At 45.0% G+C, this 17649-nt stretch overlaps 1 protein-coding gene and 1 long non-coding RNA gene across 2 annotated transcripts in view; one reads left to right on the top strand and one right to left on the bottom strand.

The window, feature by feature from the left end:
* Window positions 1-17649, bottom strand: part of LOC141049375 (uncharacterized) — a 261995-nt gene that overhangs the window by 219496 nt on the left and 24850 nt on the right. The gene's annotated exons all lie outside the window — the stretch shown is intronic.
* The window catches only part of LOC141049373 (polypeptide N-acetylgalactosaminyltransferase 3-like), a 49229-nt gene that overhangs the window by 15231 nt on the left and 16349 nt on the right, over window positions 1-17649 (top strand). The window contains exons 6-8 of the mRNA XM_073545780.1: window positions 9883-10000; window positions 10606-10806; window positions 12587-12718. Of these exons, the coding sequence (XP_073401881.1) occupies window positions 9883-10000; window positions 10606-10806; window positions 12587-12718 (451 nt within the window). The remainder of the gene's footprint in view (window positions 1-9882; window positions 10001-10605; window positions 10807-12586; window positions 12719-17649) is intronic.

Genomic DNA, 17649 nt, shown 5'->3' with positions numbered 1-17649 from the left:
GACTGTTGGTAGCGCTCACCTGGTCTTCTCCGAATAAGCCGTTTGCCAGATGTCCCAAACAATCGAAAGGGGGATTCATCAGAGAAAATGACTTTACCCCAGTCCTCAGCAGTCCACTCCCTCTACCTCTTGCAGAATATCAGTCTGTCCATAATGTTTTTTCTGGAGAGAAGTGGCTTCTTTCCTGCCCTCCTTGAAACCAGGCCTTGCTCCAAGAGTCTCCGCCTCATAGTGCGTGCAGATGCACTCACACCTGCCTGCTGCCATTCCTGAGCAAGCTCTGCACTGCTGGTAGCCCGATCCCGTAGCTGAAACACTTTTAAGAGACGGTCTTGGCGCTTGCTGGTCTTTCTTGGGCGCCCTGGAGCCTTTTTGGCAACAAGGGAACCTCTCTCCTTGAAGTTCTTGATGATGCGATAGATTGTTGACTGAGGTGCAATCTTTCTAGCTGCGATACTCTTCCCTGTTAGGCCATTTTTGTGCAGTGCAATGATGACTACACGTGTTTCTTTAGAGATAACCATGGTTAACAGAAGAGAAACAATGATGCCAAGCACCAGCCTCCTTTTAAAGTGTCCAGTGGTGTCATTCTTACTTCATCATGACAGATTGATCTCCAGCCCTGTCCTCATCAACACCCACACCTGTGTTAATGGAGCAATCACTGAAATGATGTTAGCTGGCAGGGCTGCAATGATGTTGAAATGAGATTTTGGGGGATAAAGTTAATTTTCTAGGCAAATATTGACTTTGCAAGTAATTGCTGTTAAGCTGATCACTCTTTATAACATTCTGGAGTATATGCAAATTGCCATTAGAAAAAAATGAAGCAGTAGACTTTGTAAAAATTAATATTTGTGTCTTTCTCAAAACTTTTGGTCATGACTGTATGCTGCAGTCCCATGTCTCTCTAGTGATGTATATACCGCAGCCCCGTATCTCCTGGCATGTCTATGCCACAGCCTCATATCTCCTGTGATGGATATACAGCAGCCCCATGTCTCCTGTGACGTATATACTGCAGCCCCATGTCTCCTGATGTTTATCCCGCAGTCCCATGTCTCCTGTGATGTATATACCGCAGCCCTATATCTCCTATGATGTATATGCCACAGCCCCATTTCTCTTGTGATGTATATACCGCAGCCCCATGTCTCTTGTGATGTATATACCGCAGCCCCATGTCTCTTGTGATGTATATACTGCAGTCCCATGTCTCTTGTGATGTATATACCGCAGCCCCATGTCTCCTGGGATGTATATACCGCAGCCCCATGTCTCTTGTGATGTATATATCACAGCCCCATGTCTCTTGTGATGTATATACTGAAGCCCCATGTCTCTTGTGATGTATATACCGCAGCCCCATGTCTCTTGTGATGTATATACCGCAGTCCCATGTCTCTTGTGATGTATATACCGCAGCCCCATGTCTCTTGTGATGTATATACCACAGCCCCATGTCTCTTGTGATGTATATACTGCAGCCCCATGTCTTGTGATGTATATACCGCAGCCCCATGTCTCCTGGGATGTATTTACTGTAGCCCCATGTCTTCTGTGATGTATATACCACAGCCCCATGTCTAATTTGATGTACAGTGGGGAAAAAAAGTATTTAGTCAGTCAGCAATAGTGCAAGTTCCACCACTTAAAAAGATGAGAGGCGTCTGTAATTTACATCATAGGTAGACCTCAACTATGGGAGACAAACTGAGAAAAAAAAATCCAGAAAATCACATTGTCTGGTTTTTTTTCATTTTATTTGCATATTATGGTGGAAAATAAGTATTTGGTCAGAAACAAGCAATCAAGATTTCTGGCTCTCACAGACCTGTAACTTCTTCTTTAAGAGTCTCCTCTTTCCTCCACTCATTACCTGTAGTAATGGCACCTGTTTAAACTTGTTATCAGTATAAAAAGACACCTGTGCACACCCTCAAACAGTCTGACTCCAAACTCCACTATGGTGAAGACCAAAGAGCTGTCAAAGGACACCAGAAACAAAATTGTAGCCCTGCACCAGGCTGGGAAGACTGAATCTGCAATAGCCAACCAGCTTGGAGTGAAGAAATCAACTGTGGGAGCAATAATTAGAAAATGGAAGACATACAAGACCACTGATAATCTCCCTCGATCTGGTGCTCCACGCAAAATCCCACCCCGTGGGGTCAGAATGATCACAAGAACGGTGAGCAAAAATCCCAGAACCACGCGGGGGGACCTAGTGAATGAACTGCAGAGAGCTGGGACCAATGTAACAAGGCCTACCATAAGTAACACACTACGCCACCATGGACTCAGATCCTGCAGTGCCAGACGTGTCCCACTGCTTAAGCCTGTACATGTCCGGGCCCGTCTGAAGTTTGCTAGAGAGCATTTGGATGATCCAGAGGAGTTTTGGGAGAATGTCCTATGGTCTGATGAAACCAAACTGGAACTGTTTGGTAGAAACACAACTTGTCGTGTTTGGAGGAAAAAGAATACTGAGTTGCATCCATCAAACACCATACCTACTGTAAAGCATGGTGGTGGAAACATCATGCTTTGGGGCTGTTTCTCTGCAAAGGGGCCAGGACGACTGATCCGGGTACATGAAAGAATGAATGGGGCCATGTATCGTGAGATTTTGAGTGCAAACCTCCTTCCATCAGCAAGGGCATTGAAGATGAAACGTGGCTGGGTCTTTCAACATGACAATGATCCAAAGCACACCGCCAGGGCAACGAAGGAGTGGCTTCGTAAGAAGCATTTCAAGGTCCTGGAGTGGCCTAGCCAGTCTCCAGATCTCAACCCTATAGAAAACCTTTGGAGGGAGTTGAAAGTCTGTGTTGCCAAGCGAAAAGCCAAAAACATCACTGCTCTAGAGGAGATCTGCATGGAGGAATGGGCCAACATACCAACAACAGTGTGTGGCAACCTTGTGAAGACTTGCAGAAAACGTTTGACCTCTGTCATTGCCAACAAAGGATATATCACAAAGTATTGAGATGAAATTTTGTTTCTGACCAAATACTTATTTTCCACCATAATATGCAAATAAAATGAAAAAAAACAGACAATGTGATTTTCTGGATTTTTTTTTTCTCGGTTTGTCTCCCATAGTTGAGGTCTACCTATGATGTAAATTACAGACGCCTCTCATCTTTTTAAGTGGTGGAACTTGCACTATTGCTGACTGACTAAATACTTTTTTTCCCCACTGTATATAATGCAGTCTCCCATGTAATGTGTGTATATATAGCTCTCTATACACAGCAGTCTCAGTGTCTCCTATGTGATGTACTGTATATACCACAGGCCCATGTCTCTTGAGATGTCAATGCCGCAGCCCCATGTCTCCTGTGATGTATATACTGCAGCCACATGTGTCCTTTGATGCATATACAGCAGTCTCTCCTATGTGATGTGTATATATAGCTCTCTCTGTGAATCCTATATGATGTACATACATTAGTCTCTGTGTCTCCTATGAGATATATATGGCCAGGGACAGGATGAGGGGTAGACAGGGTGCTACCTCCTGCCTTCCAGAGTGGGGCGCACTTTTGGGGCAAAAAAATTGCGGTATATCACAGACTATTAGATAGTCTGACTGTTTCTGTGGGGGGGAGCGGCAGTGGCAGAGGAAGAGGAGCAGAGTCACCGGAGGCAGGAGCTGGCAGCAGCTGCTAACAGTGAGCCTGCTATTAAAGAAACTGATTATTCAATGATCCCCATGCCCATAACCTCGCATACCTCTCTGGACTGAAGCCAGAGCAGAGATGGGTGGGACTATGGCTGTGGGGAGCACTGAATATTACTTTTCCTTAATAGCGGGCACAAGTGTTAGCCGCAGCTGCCAGCTTTCTACAGCAGCTGGGCGATCATGTGTGTCCGCTATTATGGAAGTGAATATTTCGGCAGCTGAAAACGGTTTGTGGGGGCACATGGCAGTGATGTAATGCGCTGCTTACACCACGCTGAAGTCAGCAGCCAGCATCAGAAGAGGATGCAGCACTGCAAGGAAGCGGAAGGAAGTGAGCAGAATTTTTTTTTATGTGTGCTGTGGAATGGGGCGATATATACCAGGATGAGGAACTGTATATACCAGCCAAGATGGGTGGATCATCTATGCCAGGATGGAGGGGCATCTATACCAGGAAAGGGGGAGCAATCTATACCAGGATGGGGGGCTATATATACTAGGGTGGGGGAGGCATCTAGTCCAGGAAGGGGGCCATATATACCAGGATGGGGTGGTCATATATACCAGGATGAGGAGCCGTGTCTATCAGAATGGGGGGCATATATTCCAGGCAGAATGGGGACACATATATCAGGATGAGGGGCCATATATACTACAATGGGGGGCATCTATAGCAGAATTGGGGGGCCATATATACCAGGATGGGGGAGTAATATATATTAGCCAGGATGGTGTCATATGCTGTATACCAGGATGGGGGGCCATATATACCAGGATGCAGGGGAATTTATACCAGGATGGGGGGCCATCTATATCAGCAAGGGTTGGCTATCTATACCAGTATGGCAGCCCATCTATATCAGAATGGGGGTCATCTAAACCAGTTTGGGGGGCATCTATACCAGAATGGGGGGCATCTATACCAGCATTGGTGGGGGCATCTATACCAGTATGAGGGGCCATCTATACCAGTATGGGGGGACATCTATACCAGGATTGGGGGCAGCTATTCCAAGATTAGAAGGGTCCACTAAACCAGGATGGGGATTATATATACAGTGGGGCAAAAAAGTATTTAGTCAGTCAGCAATAGTGCAAGATCCACCACTTAAAAAGATGAGAGGCGTCTGTAATTTACATCATAGGTAGACCTCAACTATGGGAGACAAACTGAGAAAAAAAAATCCAGAAAATCACATTGTCTGTTTTTTTTTCATTTTATTTGCATATTATGGTGGAAAATAAGTATTTGGTCAGAAACAAAATTTCATCTCAATACTTTGTGATATATCCTTTGTTGGCAATGACAGAGGTCAAACGTTTTCTGTAAGTCTTCACAAGGTTGCCACACACTGTTGTTGGTATGTTGGCCCATTCCTCCATGCAGATCTCCTCTAGAGCAGTGATGTTTTTGGCTTTTCGCTTGGCAACACGGACTTTCAACTCCCTCCAAAGGTTTTCTATAGGGTTGAGATCTGGAGACTGGCTAGGCCACTCCAGGACCTTGAAATGCTTCTTACGAAGCCACTCCTTCGTTGCCCTGGCGGTGTGCTTTGGATCATTGTCATGTTGAAAGACCCAGCCACGTTTCATCATCAATGCCCTTGCTGATGGAAGGAGGTTTGCACTCAAAATCTCACGATACATGGCCCCATTCATTCTTTCATGTACCCGGATCAGTCGTCCTGGCCCCTTTGCAGAGAAACAGCCCCAAAGCATGATGTTTCCACCACCATGCTTTACAGTGGTATGGTGTTTGATGGATGCAACTCAGTATTCTTTTTCCTCCAAACACGACAAGTTGTGTTTCTACCAAACAGTTCCAGTTTGGTTTCATCAGACCATAGGACATTCTCCCAAAACTCCTCTGGATCATCCAAATGCTCTCTAGCAAACTTCAGACGGGCCCGGACATGTACAGGCTTAAGCAGTGGGACACGTCTGGCACTGCAGGATCTGAGTCCATGGTGGCGTAGTGTGTTACTTATGGTAGGCCTTGTTACATTGGTCCCAGCTCTCTGCAGTTCATTCACTAGGTCCCCCCGCGTGGTTCTGGGATTTTTGCTCACCGTTCTTGTGATCATTCTGACCCCACGGGGTGGGATTTTGCGTGGAGCACCAGATCGAGGGAGATTATCAGTGGTCTTGTATGTCTTCCATTTTCTAATTATTGCTCCCACAGTTGATTTCTTCACTCCAAGCTGGTTGGCTATTGCAGATTCAGTCTTGCCAGCCTGGTGCAGGGCTACAATTTTGTTTCTGGTGTCCTTTGACAGCTCTTTGGTCTTCACCATAGTGGACTTTGGAGTCAGACTGTTTAGGGGGGGTTTACAGGTGTCTTTTTATACTGATAACAAGTTTAAACAGGTGCCATTACTATAGGTAATGAGTGGAGGAAAGAGGAGACTCTTAAAGAAGAAGTTACAGGTCTGTGAGAGCCAGAAATCTTGATTGCTTGTTTCTGACCAAATACTTATTTTCCACCATAATATGCAAATAAAATGAAAAAAAAAACAGACAATGTGATTTTCTGGATTTTTTTTTCTCAGTTTGTCTCCCATAGTTGAGGTCTACCTATGATGTAAATTACAGACGCCTCTCATCTTTTTAAGTGGTGGAACTTGCACTATTGCTGACTGACTAAATACTTTTTTGCCCCACTGTACCTTGAATGGGCCCAGGATGGGGAACATTAGTACAGAATTTGGGGACATTACCCCTATTACAATGTCAGCAGCAGACCCCCCCATGGTATAGGTCGTGATACATAAGGGCAGATGGTGTGGCGGTTATAGCTGATAATGGTAGTGTGGCGGGTGTAGCTCATTAAGGTGGACAGTATTGAGGTCATATACTAGAAGAGGCTTGTTTAGGTCATAATGTGGATAGATATTTTTATGCAGAGGGCATTTTAATAACGCTGTTATTTTTAAAGGACACCGTATCGGGATGTGCTGCAGAAGACCGGAGAAGAGGGAGGTCTGCAGAGATGAGGTGTGGATGTGAAAAGTCACTTTGGCGTCTGGACAACATGGAGATGAAAAGAGAAGAGGTCACCTATAAGGTACCTGGATGTAAATATTTACTTGCTGATACTGACTGTGTCACATTAGTACTGTGGTTACTGTATGGTCAGCAGTCTGATAAAGACTGATAAGAACATACTGGGAGTTGTAGGTTCATAAGATACAAATGTACATAGGGCTGACTTAGAATGATTCAGCTAGTCAGTTTTTAATCACATGATTTCATACATCTATTGGAAAAGAAAATAATTATCTGCGTAGAAAGGCAAAATGAGCAATTGTAAGTACACAGTGCTATATAATGTGATGATTGGAATATATTAAAGTGTATAACAAAAAATGTTCCCAAGCACCTACAAGCACATTAGTTAGTGGGACGGGACATCCGACTTCATTCTTATTCACAGACGGATACTTGTTATGATTGAGTCACCGTAGGAGGCAAAAACAGAAATGCTAGCTAAGTCCAGAAAACCAGAGAGGTTGGCAGCTATCGGATTGCAGACCCCTGAACCTATCAACACAACTAGCAGTAGCCGTGGGGGGTTCCTACGATGCCCTAGACCCCTCGATCACAGCCGGAGGACTAAATAGCCTAAAGACAGAAAGGGAAATCTAAACTGCCCCAGAGCAGACCCCAAAGCAAAAGGCAGCCCCCCACATATAATGACGGTGAAGCAAGAAGAAAGAACACAACACAGACAGAAAGATAGACTGAGCAAAGATGGGGCCCAAGCTAACTAGATAGAAAAGGACAGGAAGGCTGCTGTCTGCAATCCGTGAAAAACCCTATGAAAATAAGAGCCAACAGACTGACAGTGAAAAAGGCCCTGAAGACGCTAGGCTTCAAAAAGACTATGTCAGTACTCAGGAATATTCTGAAGACAGAGCAACCGGCAAAAGGAGATTCAGCTCACCCCAGCAGGGAATGGCAGAATCCAGAAAAGCAAGGAAAACAAAAACAAAACACAAATGCTAAAAGGCAAAGCAGAAAACTTAGCTTTAGAGGAGCAGGAATCAGACTGGTTTCCTAGAAGTCCACAGAGAAAACACCCGCAGGGCAGAAGGGCGTCGGCAGCCTTATATCCAGTCCGTGACTCCACTCAGCCAGTCATCATCATTAGGCTCAGGTGCCTGATAATCAGGCTCATTACCTTCCTTTACCAGAATAGGGAGTTCACCAGACCTCAGTGACGAAGGGGAAAATTAACTCACAACAGATACCCACTGCCTAACTGTTCCGCCCCGTCAGCAGAGCAGAGCAGAATCCACCGCTTTGTCGACATGAATTCAGCAGAGACAGCTGAATCTCCAGCAGGCGCGGTCTGTGACCGCTCTAGGCCAAGGAAGAATTGCGCCGAGTCCTTGTACCTTTGTATTTCACTCATTCCTTTGCTTGGGTGCTGAGGGTACATCAGGTATGGCCAGTGGCGTAACTACAAAGTTATGGGCCCCGGTGCAAACTTTCAAATGGGGCCCCCCATGCCAAAATACACACACATCTCCGCTCCGTACACCTAGTACACGCGCGACTACGCTCCGTACACCTCGTACACGTGCGGCTACGCTCCGCACACCTCGCACACGCGCGGCTACGCTCCGCACACCTCGTACACGCGCGGCTACGCTCCCCACACCTCGTACACGCGCGGCTACGCTCCCCACACCTCGTACATGCGCGGCTACGCTCCCCACACCTCGTACACGCGCGGCTCTGCTACATGCACCCAGTAAACCCCTCCTGACCCCACTCTTCTACTTACCCCATCCAGCACCATGACAACCAGCACAGCAGAGTCCTGCAGACAGTGACACGGAAGCCCCTGATCATGTGACCCCTGACTCCTCACCCCCTGTGACCTCATCACAGGTCCTGTGTGCACTGAACAGCCATCATGCGCTCCTGAATGCGCACCTTCCCCTTGCACTCAGTAGCCATGGAGCTCCATGTGACCGGTGACTGAGAGTGATGGCAGCAGCCAGCAGGTCTCATCCTCCATCACCTGAGACACTGGGGGGTGGAGTGCCGAGCTCAGGGGGAGGAATGACCGAGTACATTATGGAGGAGGGGGTGCAGGACCTGATGGAAGCCCAGGTCCCACATGAAGCCGGATGCTTCTTTACTGGACTAGGTGGGCCCCTAATCACTCCGGGGCCCCGCAACCTCAGTAGTTACCCCCCTGGGTAGTGCGGCACCATCAGCTTCATTTGTCTAGCGCACCAAAATATCTTGTCCTGTCCTATATATGGCATTCTTGCTATCTAGTTGCTATCTAGTATGTAATGTAAAAACAGCAGCCTCAGTGTCCCCTATGTGATGCATTTACAGCAGTCTCCGTGTACCCTGTGTGATGTGTATATAGCAGTCCGAGTCCCCTGTGTGATGTTTATACAGAAGTCTCGGTGTCTCATATGTGAAGTAAAAACAGCAGCCTTAGTATCCCCTATGGGATGTAAATATAGCAGTCTCAGTGTCCCCTATGTGATGTATATACAGTGATCTTAGTGTCCCCTATGTGATGTATATACAGCAGTCTGTGTTACCTAGATATACAGCAGTCTGTGTTACCTATGTGATGTATACACAGCAGTGTCAGTGTCCCCTATGTGATGTATACTGCAGATCTGCCATTGCTTGAGTTCTACAAATATAATATGAGCAGTGATGGATGTGTGACCAAACATAGCAGGGTAATTTCCAAGTTAATAATTTTGTATGGCCTCCGATTGATGGTATAGTCAAATGGCCCTTGGCAGAAGAAAAGTTTCACACCTCTGTGCTAGATAACGTTATTAGAGGAGAGAACACACATGTTTCTTTGTATAATATCACACTAAGGGTGGTTTCACATTAGCGTTTCAGGCCGCAGCGTCGGCCTGCGCACAGCCACGGCTAAGCCCCGCCCCTACCGCGCCTCCTCCGGTAGCTCCACCTACTCTGTGGCCTGAAGCGCTAATGTGAAACCACCCTTACATGCAGCACTTTTTGATTCGGTTGTGGATGCTGGATCGGGGCATGGAGTCAACAGGTATAAAACAATAACCAAACACAACTTATATTTGGAAATAAAGCCTTATACTGTATAGACTACAATTATGATGTTTTGGTGATTCCACACATCCAGAATATGTCCTCTTCATCAATGATGGACTCTATTCTTTACACAGAACGCCCACCATGGCAGGAGGTCTCTTCTCAATTTCTAAAGAATATTTTGAGTATATTGGAAGCTATGATGACAACATGGAGATCTGGGGCGGTGAAAATCTAGAAATGTCCTTTAGAGTAAGTAAACTCGTATGTATTCATGGTGATATCGGTGATTTGTGCTTTTGTCAAAATGAAATGGGATGTCCACTACCTGGACAACGTCTCCTTAAATATAAGAGTCCATAGAATAAAATGAAAATGCTTGTACTCCCCTCCCGCCCTGACCCCGTTCCAGTTATGTTTCATGACGTCATCTCATGGTAGCGCTGCAAGATATCCGCTTTGATGAAATATTGATGACCAGCAATCAATCAGCGATCATTGATTGGCTGCAGTGCTCAAGTGACATAATGTCATGTGAGCGCAAGGAGACTCAGGGCTGACATTGCTGAGGCAGCGCCGGTGTAGGAGATGAGTATAAGCTTATTTTTAATTTTATTTGGGCCATTCAAGCATTTAAGGAGCTGTCGAAATAGTGGACAAACCCTTTAAATAGAATTAATCCTTAAGTTAATCAGAAAACTGACATAAATCAGGTTTTTATACCATTAGGTCATATACTAGTGGCCGGTGTGAAAATTGCAAGATTTCTGATTTTAGTTTTGTAAAGTGAGATAGAAAAAAAAAAATCTCAAACATTTAAAAATTATATATAATTTGTTATTGCAATTTATTTATAGGTTTGGCAATGTGGTGGGCAGCTGGAGATCTTGCCATGTTCAATTGTTGGCCATGTATTTCGCAAAAGGATGCCATATACATTTCCTAAAAATTATAACACAGTCAGCAGGAACCTAGTCCGCCTGGCAGAAGTGTGGATGGATGACTACAAAGACTTATTCTACAGAAGGAACCAGGAAGCTGCAAACATTGCTAGACAGGTGTACAAAATAAACACCACTTTGTTCCTCACATTTTCACTCATTACTCAGTTTTTGTTTTTTTTGGGGGGGGGGAATTCAGCATACCGGGAAACCATCCACAAGCAGGCTAGATGCAGATCATAGAAGTTGTATGGCCGGACTTGTGATAGCTTGTGTATGTACCTTAGTTGAAATAATTATTGCAAAATAACGTTCTGCCTGCTTGCTGATGGTTTCCAGTTAGTCGTTTTGTATTTTTATCATTACTTTGTCTTAGTAACTCTATTATTGCCAGAACATGCAGTTTTTGAGAAGCGAATTGAAAAGTGACAACCAATATGGCTACACTTCCAGTTGTCACTTTTAAATAATGTCACGTGTGTGGAAGAATCTACTTGGAGGGTTGAGAGAACCCAGCTGTTTGTGTATGATGGAACTTTTTGAGTAGAGTAATGTCGCAAGTACCTGCCCTACTTTATTCATGGAACAGTGTAATAAGTCAAATACTAATCTGATTGGCACAGACCAGCTCCCGGACATGATATCTCTCCCCCATGGGCACATCGATGGCTTTGTCTGATCGGCCCAGACCAGCCCCTTTATAGGTTACCCCTCTATATGGGCACATTGATGGCTTATCTGATCTGCACAGACCATCACTTTATAGGGTAGACCTCTCCATGGGCACATCGATGGCTTTCTGATTTGCACAGACCACCCCGTTACAGGGTAGACCTCTCCATGGGCACATCGATGGCTTATCTGATCGGCACTGACAAACCCATTTATAGGATACCCCTCCCACTGGCAAGTCGAATGCAAATTAAATCAGCACATCTCGATGACTGAGGCTACTTTCACACTTGCTTTGTTTTGCAGCGCGTTTTTCCCGCAAAAAAACGCATGGAAAAAACACATACAAATGCTGCGTTTTTTTTAAGCATTTTTATGAGCATGCATGAAAAAAACGCAGCGTTTTTATGCGTTTTTAGTGCGTTTTTACCGCGTTTGCGTTTTTTTCCACCATTAGTTGGCCCCTCACCCTAACCCAAACCATGACTTTACTAACCCTAAGCCTAACCCTGACCCTAACCCTTAACCAAACCATACTCTAACCCTAACCCTGACCCTAACCCTTAACCAAACCATACTAACCCTTAACCAAACCCTAACCCTAACTAACCCTAAACTCTAACCCTTAACCAAACCATACTAACCCTAACCCAAACCCTAAACCCCCTTAACTAACCCTAACTCTAACCCAAACCCCTAATTTCCATTGTCTAACTAATGGTCAACAAAAAAAACGCATGTGCAAAAAAACGCATACATGAGCATGCCAATGCGCACATATGCGCACCCATAGACTTATAATGGGTGTCTCGCTGTAAAAAAACGCATTGCGCAAGCATGCGTTTTTTTGAGGCAAGTTGGACGCCCAAAAAATGCAACAGGATGCATTTTGTGCGCCCGAGCGCATACCACAAAAAAACGCATGCGCGTAAAAACGCATACAAACGCATGTGTATGCGCACATAAGTGCATCCCATGCAAAATATAGGAAAAAAACGCATGCATTTTTTAGCGCTAAAATACAGCGCAAAAAAACGCAAGTGTGAAACCAGCCTGAGCCATTGTGCAGCTCAACTTTCTGCAAGTCAGCAGTCAGTACATCTACCTCTGACACTGGCACTGCCAACATGCATGGATTGCATTGGTTTGCCATTGTTTTCCTTGCAACAGAGATGTATTTCTAATTTTAATATTTCAAGCAACTTTTTTTTTTTACTTTTTGCAGAAGTCTTATGGAGATCTGTCTGAGAGATTCATTCTTCGTCAGAACCTTCAGTGCCAAAACTTTTCATGGTATCTTAAAAATGTCTATCCTGATGTATATATACCAGACACAGAATCAACGCTTTATGGATGTGTAAGTGGATATCCACACCCAAATGAAAGCAGAAAATTATTCCTATCGCTTCTCAGATGTTTCAGCAAAAAGAGGAAAGCAAGACAGTCTTTGTCAATAGGGAGGTTGTCAGGGCTATGATATTGGTAACCAGTCCTTAAGAAAGATCACCAGATCAGTTCTGGACGGGTCCGGAGGCTGAACATCATAGCCCCACACACTTTGTAGTGTCTGTTCTCAAGTACTACAGCTCATTTCCTATTCAAGTAAATGGGAGCTACCAAACGGGCAAAACACGTTGTACAGAGCTGTGGCATGTTGTGTATTTCCAATGCCCTTGGGACCAACTAACAGCTGATTGATGAGGGTGCTTGGGGTCTGATCGCCATAGATCTGATATTCATGACCAATCCTAAGGATAAGCCATCAACATTGTAGTCTTGGGCCCCCACGTTATGCATCATACTCAAAGAATGGAAAACATAAAGAAGACCTGTCTCCATATTGTATGTGACAAATAAGGGTCTCCACACACAAGACCCACTTGTGTGATATAGAATAGACAGCCACAAAGTAAGATGGTTTGTTATCTGATGGACTTACTCCTGCCATATGTTGCATTCTCAAAGTCTAGGCCAATAGCTCATGCAGACGTCCGTGAAAATCAGTTCAATTGTAAGGTGATCAGGGTGGCAGTCGTGGCAACGGGCTGTAATGTTCCCACACCCTGGCGCCCCACAGATGAAACATAATGTCCCTTTTGCTGTATGTGCATCATGCGCAACAGAACACTCACATTTACTGCCGGAGTCTCCTCTGTTTCTGTGATTCCATCTTCAGCTCCATGGGTCTCACAAACAACTGCAGAGACAGTGTCCATTCTTAAACAGTTAACTTTACTTATCAGTAGGGTTTTCAGTACAGATGCAGCACAGTGCATACAAAGTGACATTTCAAGAGCTTTCCCTGTCTTCCTAGCAATCCCTGCTCTTCCTGGACAACCAGGAAAAAAGGAAAAATTCCCAGCTTCTTAAAAGATCCATTTCATTGAGTAAAAAAGTAAGACAGAGTTCACATGAATGTCTTAATGACGCGTTTCGAACACTAGGACAGTGTTCTTTATCAAAAAGCTGGGAATTTTTCCTTTTTTCCTGATTGACAACACGCTGGACTACGTGATCCCATGCTCCCACACACCACAAGCTGTTACAGGTGAGCTGGTTGGATTTTTTTTCCTTTCCTTCTTGGACAACCCCTGTCCCGTCTTGGCAATCACTTCTCTTCCTGGACAATCTCTGTCCTGTTTCAGCAATCACTTCTCTTCCTGGACAATCCCTGCCCTGTTACAGCAATCACTGCTCTTCCTGAACAACCCCTATTCTGTTCCAGCAATCACTGCTCTTCTTAGACAATCCCTGCCCAGTCCGTGCCTTAAGGCCCTCCATCTTCCTTCCATTCTCGTCTGGTCTCAAGAGGAGAAGATAAAAGGCTCACCGTCTCAGCTTTGCCTAGTCCCAGTCGTAGACCCCGTATCCTATTCGGAATGGTTCCGTTTAAGCTGGTTACCGCCTGCACGTCACTCAGTCTGGGGTCCCTTCTTGCCGAAGCAACCTTATCCCCATGGCTGTCAGACTGTCCCTGTTCACTGCTGCATTTCAACTAACTCTTGCCCTGGGCATGGCTGCCCAGACTCTGCTCACTAACCAGGAAGTATCTCTACACTATATCCCCACTGTTCTGCACCACTGTAAATCCTCCCAGTCTGGAAAACCCCTATGCTAACTATATCTACTCTAAGACTCTTATTCCCTATCCCTAGTGTGCCCCACTAATCCAGTCCCCCTATTGTCCTATGCTAACCCTAATCCTACACACTTATCAAATACATTCACACTGCAGTGCATAAACACATTAACACTTATAAACGCTCTGGAACCACATGCATAAAATGTGAACAATGTCCAAATAGAGGGAAGCTTATGACGGCCTTTGTCACCTTACACAATCACAGACTGCAATGCGCGGATTAGCTGCGAATCTCCGGACCCGAGCGTCACAGCCTCCTAGAAATATATGAAGCTGTCATTATCCAGCTGGGAGACCTGCGGCCACCAGTCTGTGCATTTCGGTCCGAGGTCAGATCGATTTGCACGGACGCCTGCATGAGTCCTAAGTGTGGTCTGGTCTTGGTGTTCTTTCAGGTCCAGTAGTGAAAAGGTAAGTTTACTTTCCCAACTTGCTTTTTGTTGTCAAGCTCATTGTTTGCAAATTGTCTAGATGAAAAAATGTCCTACTATTCGGGGGAACAAACGCGTTAATTTGTGCCCCCAAAACAACTCTCAATCATGACTTGCACCACATTTGTTATGTGTTGTAGATACTTTCTGTGCCAAGAGGGTTGCTTTGTGGAAAGGAGCGTTACAACGTGTGCCAACATTTTGGTTATAATTTCTGGGGCAAAGTAAGATAACTAATAGATGGTGTAAGCTTACATGAAAGATCCACAGGATTTATCAAACAGCATGAAGCATATCATATTTTCAGACCCCCTAGAGAGACCCCTATTATTCAAATGTCGGCTGACCCTGACCATATCGACTGGCTTGGCCAACAGTCTAATGTATATGGGACCCCCCAAAGATGATTTCAGTCTTCCTATCCTTCTGTTCTCTAGAAATAAGCTGAGATGTCTGACAGCGGCTCTTTCACAGAGGACTTGGCAGAGTCTGGAGAGGCACCTACCGGCCGAACACACTTCCTTCTACCTGGCTTTACTACTTTTGCTAACATGCATTTGCTAAGTTAACAAGCAGCAGGATCAAAACTACACAAGATTTCTTTAAATTCTGATACCATAGAGACACATATCTCTGCATACGACGTGTAAACCCAACCCCCAAATAATAGGATAATTCTAATCACTTGCTGACAATTTTCATTTTTCCACTTTTTCTTCTTCCAATCTTCACTAATGTTAGCCTTAAGGCCCCGTCACACTAAGCGACTTACCAGCGATCCTGACACCGATATGAAGGTGTCAGGATCGCTGGTAAATCGCTATGTGATCGCTGGTGAGCTGTCACACAGACAGCTTCACCAGCGATCAGCACAGCGATGCCGAGCGCCCGGCATCGCTGGCCATCCTGTAAAAAATAGAATCAAAATAAAAAATATAGTTATTCTCACCTTCCGATGTCGCGTTCAGCCATCCTGCCTCTCTCCACGCTCCGGTCCCAGTGATCCTTTGCGAGAATGACCGCGAGATGTCACAGTCTCGCGGGATAACAAAGTCTCGCGGTCATTCGTGCAAAGGATCACTGGGACCGGAGCGTGGAGAGAGGCAGGATGGCTGAACGCGACATCGGAAGGTGAGAATAACTATATTTTTTATTTTTTTAATTATTTTTTACACCTGATCGCTGGTCTCCCGCCTGTCACACGCAGCGATGCGTGCTGGCCAGCGGGAGACCAGCGACCAAAGAAATGTCCAGAGGTTTCTTCCAGCGATCAGCGATACCGGCAGGGGGGCCGCTCGCTGATCGCTGTCACACACAGCAATCTCGCTGGTGAGATCGCTGTTACGTCACAGAAGTTGTGACTCAGCAGCGATCTCGCTACCGAGATTGCTTAGTGAGACGGGGCCTTTATTCTTGGAAGTCAATACAATTACAGCGATGCCAAGTATCACTTTATTTTTTTTTCTTTCTGATTTAAAAAAAAAAAAAAAATTGAAAGTATTTTTTTTAGTTCAGATTTGACTAGTGACACCATGTTTGTGTTTTTTAAAATATTTTTTCAAATTTATTTTTTTTTTATTTTATAGTCCCACTAGGTACCTCAAACATACAATTGCTTGATCACAAGTACAATACACTGCAATACTTCAGTATTGCAGTGCATTGTGCATTGTAAATTTAGTGATTTTCCTGTAAAGTGCTCCATGTGCAAGGGTTTAATAGAAGCTCAAACATGGCAGACACCAGGGTACTCAGTAGACCACACCTGCCATAAAAAAGCATCAACATCTCTTAGGCTAGTTTCACACTTGCTTTTTTTTGCAGCGCGTTTTTCCCGCAAAAAAACGCATTGAAAAAACGCATACATAAGCATACAACTGCTGCGTTTTTTTCAAGCATTTTTATGAGCATGCATGAAAAAAACGCAGCGTTTTTATGCGTTTGTATGCGTTTTTAGCGCGTTTTTACCGCGTTTGCGTTTTTTTCCAACATTTTTAGGTGGCCCCTCACACTACCCAAACCATGACTTTACTAACCCTAACCCTGACCCTAACCCTAACCCTGACCCTAACCCTAACCCTAACCCTGACCCTAACCCTTAACCAAATCATACTTAACCCTAACCCAAACCCTAAACCCTAACTAACCCTAACCCTAACCCTAACCCTGACCCTAACCCTAACCCTGACCCTAACCCTGACCCTAACCCTAACCCTAACCCTGACCCTAACCCTAACCCTAACCCTGACCCTAACCCTTAACAAAACCATACTTAACCCTAACCCTGACCCTGACCCTAACCCTAACCCTAACCCTAACCCTAATCCTGACCCTAACCCTGACCCTAACCCTAACCCTAACCCTGACCCTAACCCTTAACAAAACCATACTTAACCCTAATCCTGACCCTAACCCTGACCCTAATCCTTAACAAAACCATACTTAACCCTAATCCTGACCCTAACCCTGACCCTAATCCTTAACAAAACCATACTTAACCCTAACCCTGACCCTAACCCTAACCCTGACCCTAACCCTAACCCTGACCCTAACCCTAACCCTAACCCTAACCCTTAACAAAACCATACTTAACCCTAATCCTGACCCTAACCCTGACCCTAATCCTTAACAAAACCATACTTAACCCTAACCCTGACCCTAACCCTAACCCTGACCCTAACCCTAACCCTAACCCTGACCCTAACCCTAACCCTA

Source organism: Dendrobates tinctorius, unplaced genomic scaffold (assembly GCF_039654945.1).
Source record: "Dendrobates tinctorius isolate UK_male_01 unplaced genomic scaffold, ASM3965494v1 ptg000143l, whole genome shotgun sequence".
NCBI classification, from domain to species: Eukaryota; Metazoa; Chordata; class Amphibia; order Anura; family Dendrobatidae; genus Dendrobates; species Dendrobates tinctorius.
Note: the sequence above shows the minus strand (reverse complement) of the source record. Positions and strands in the feature narration are given on the sequence as shown.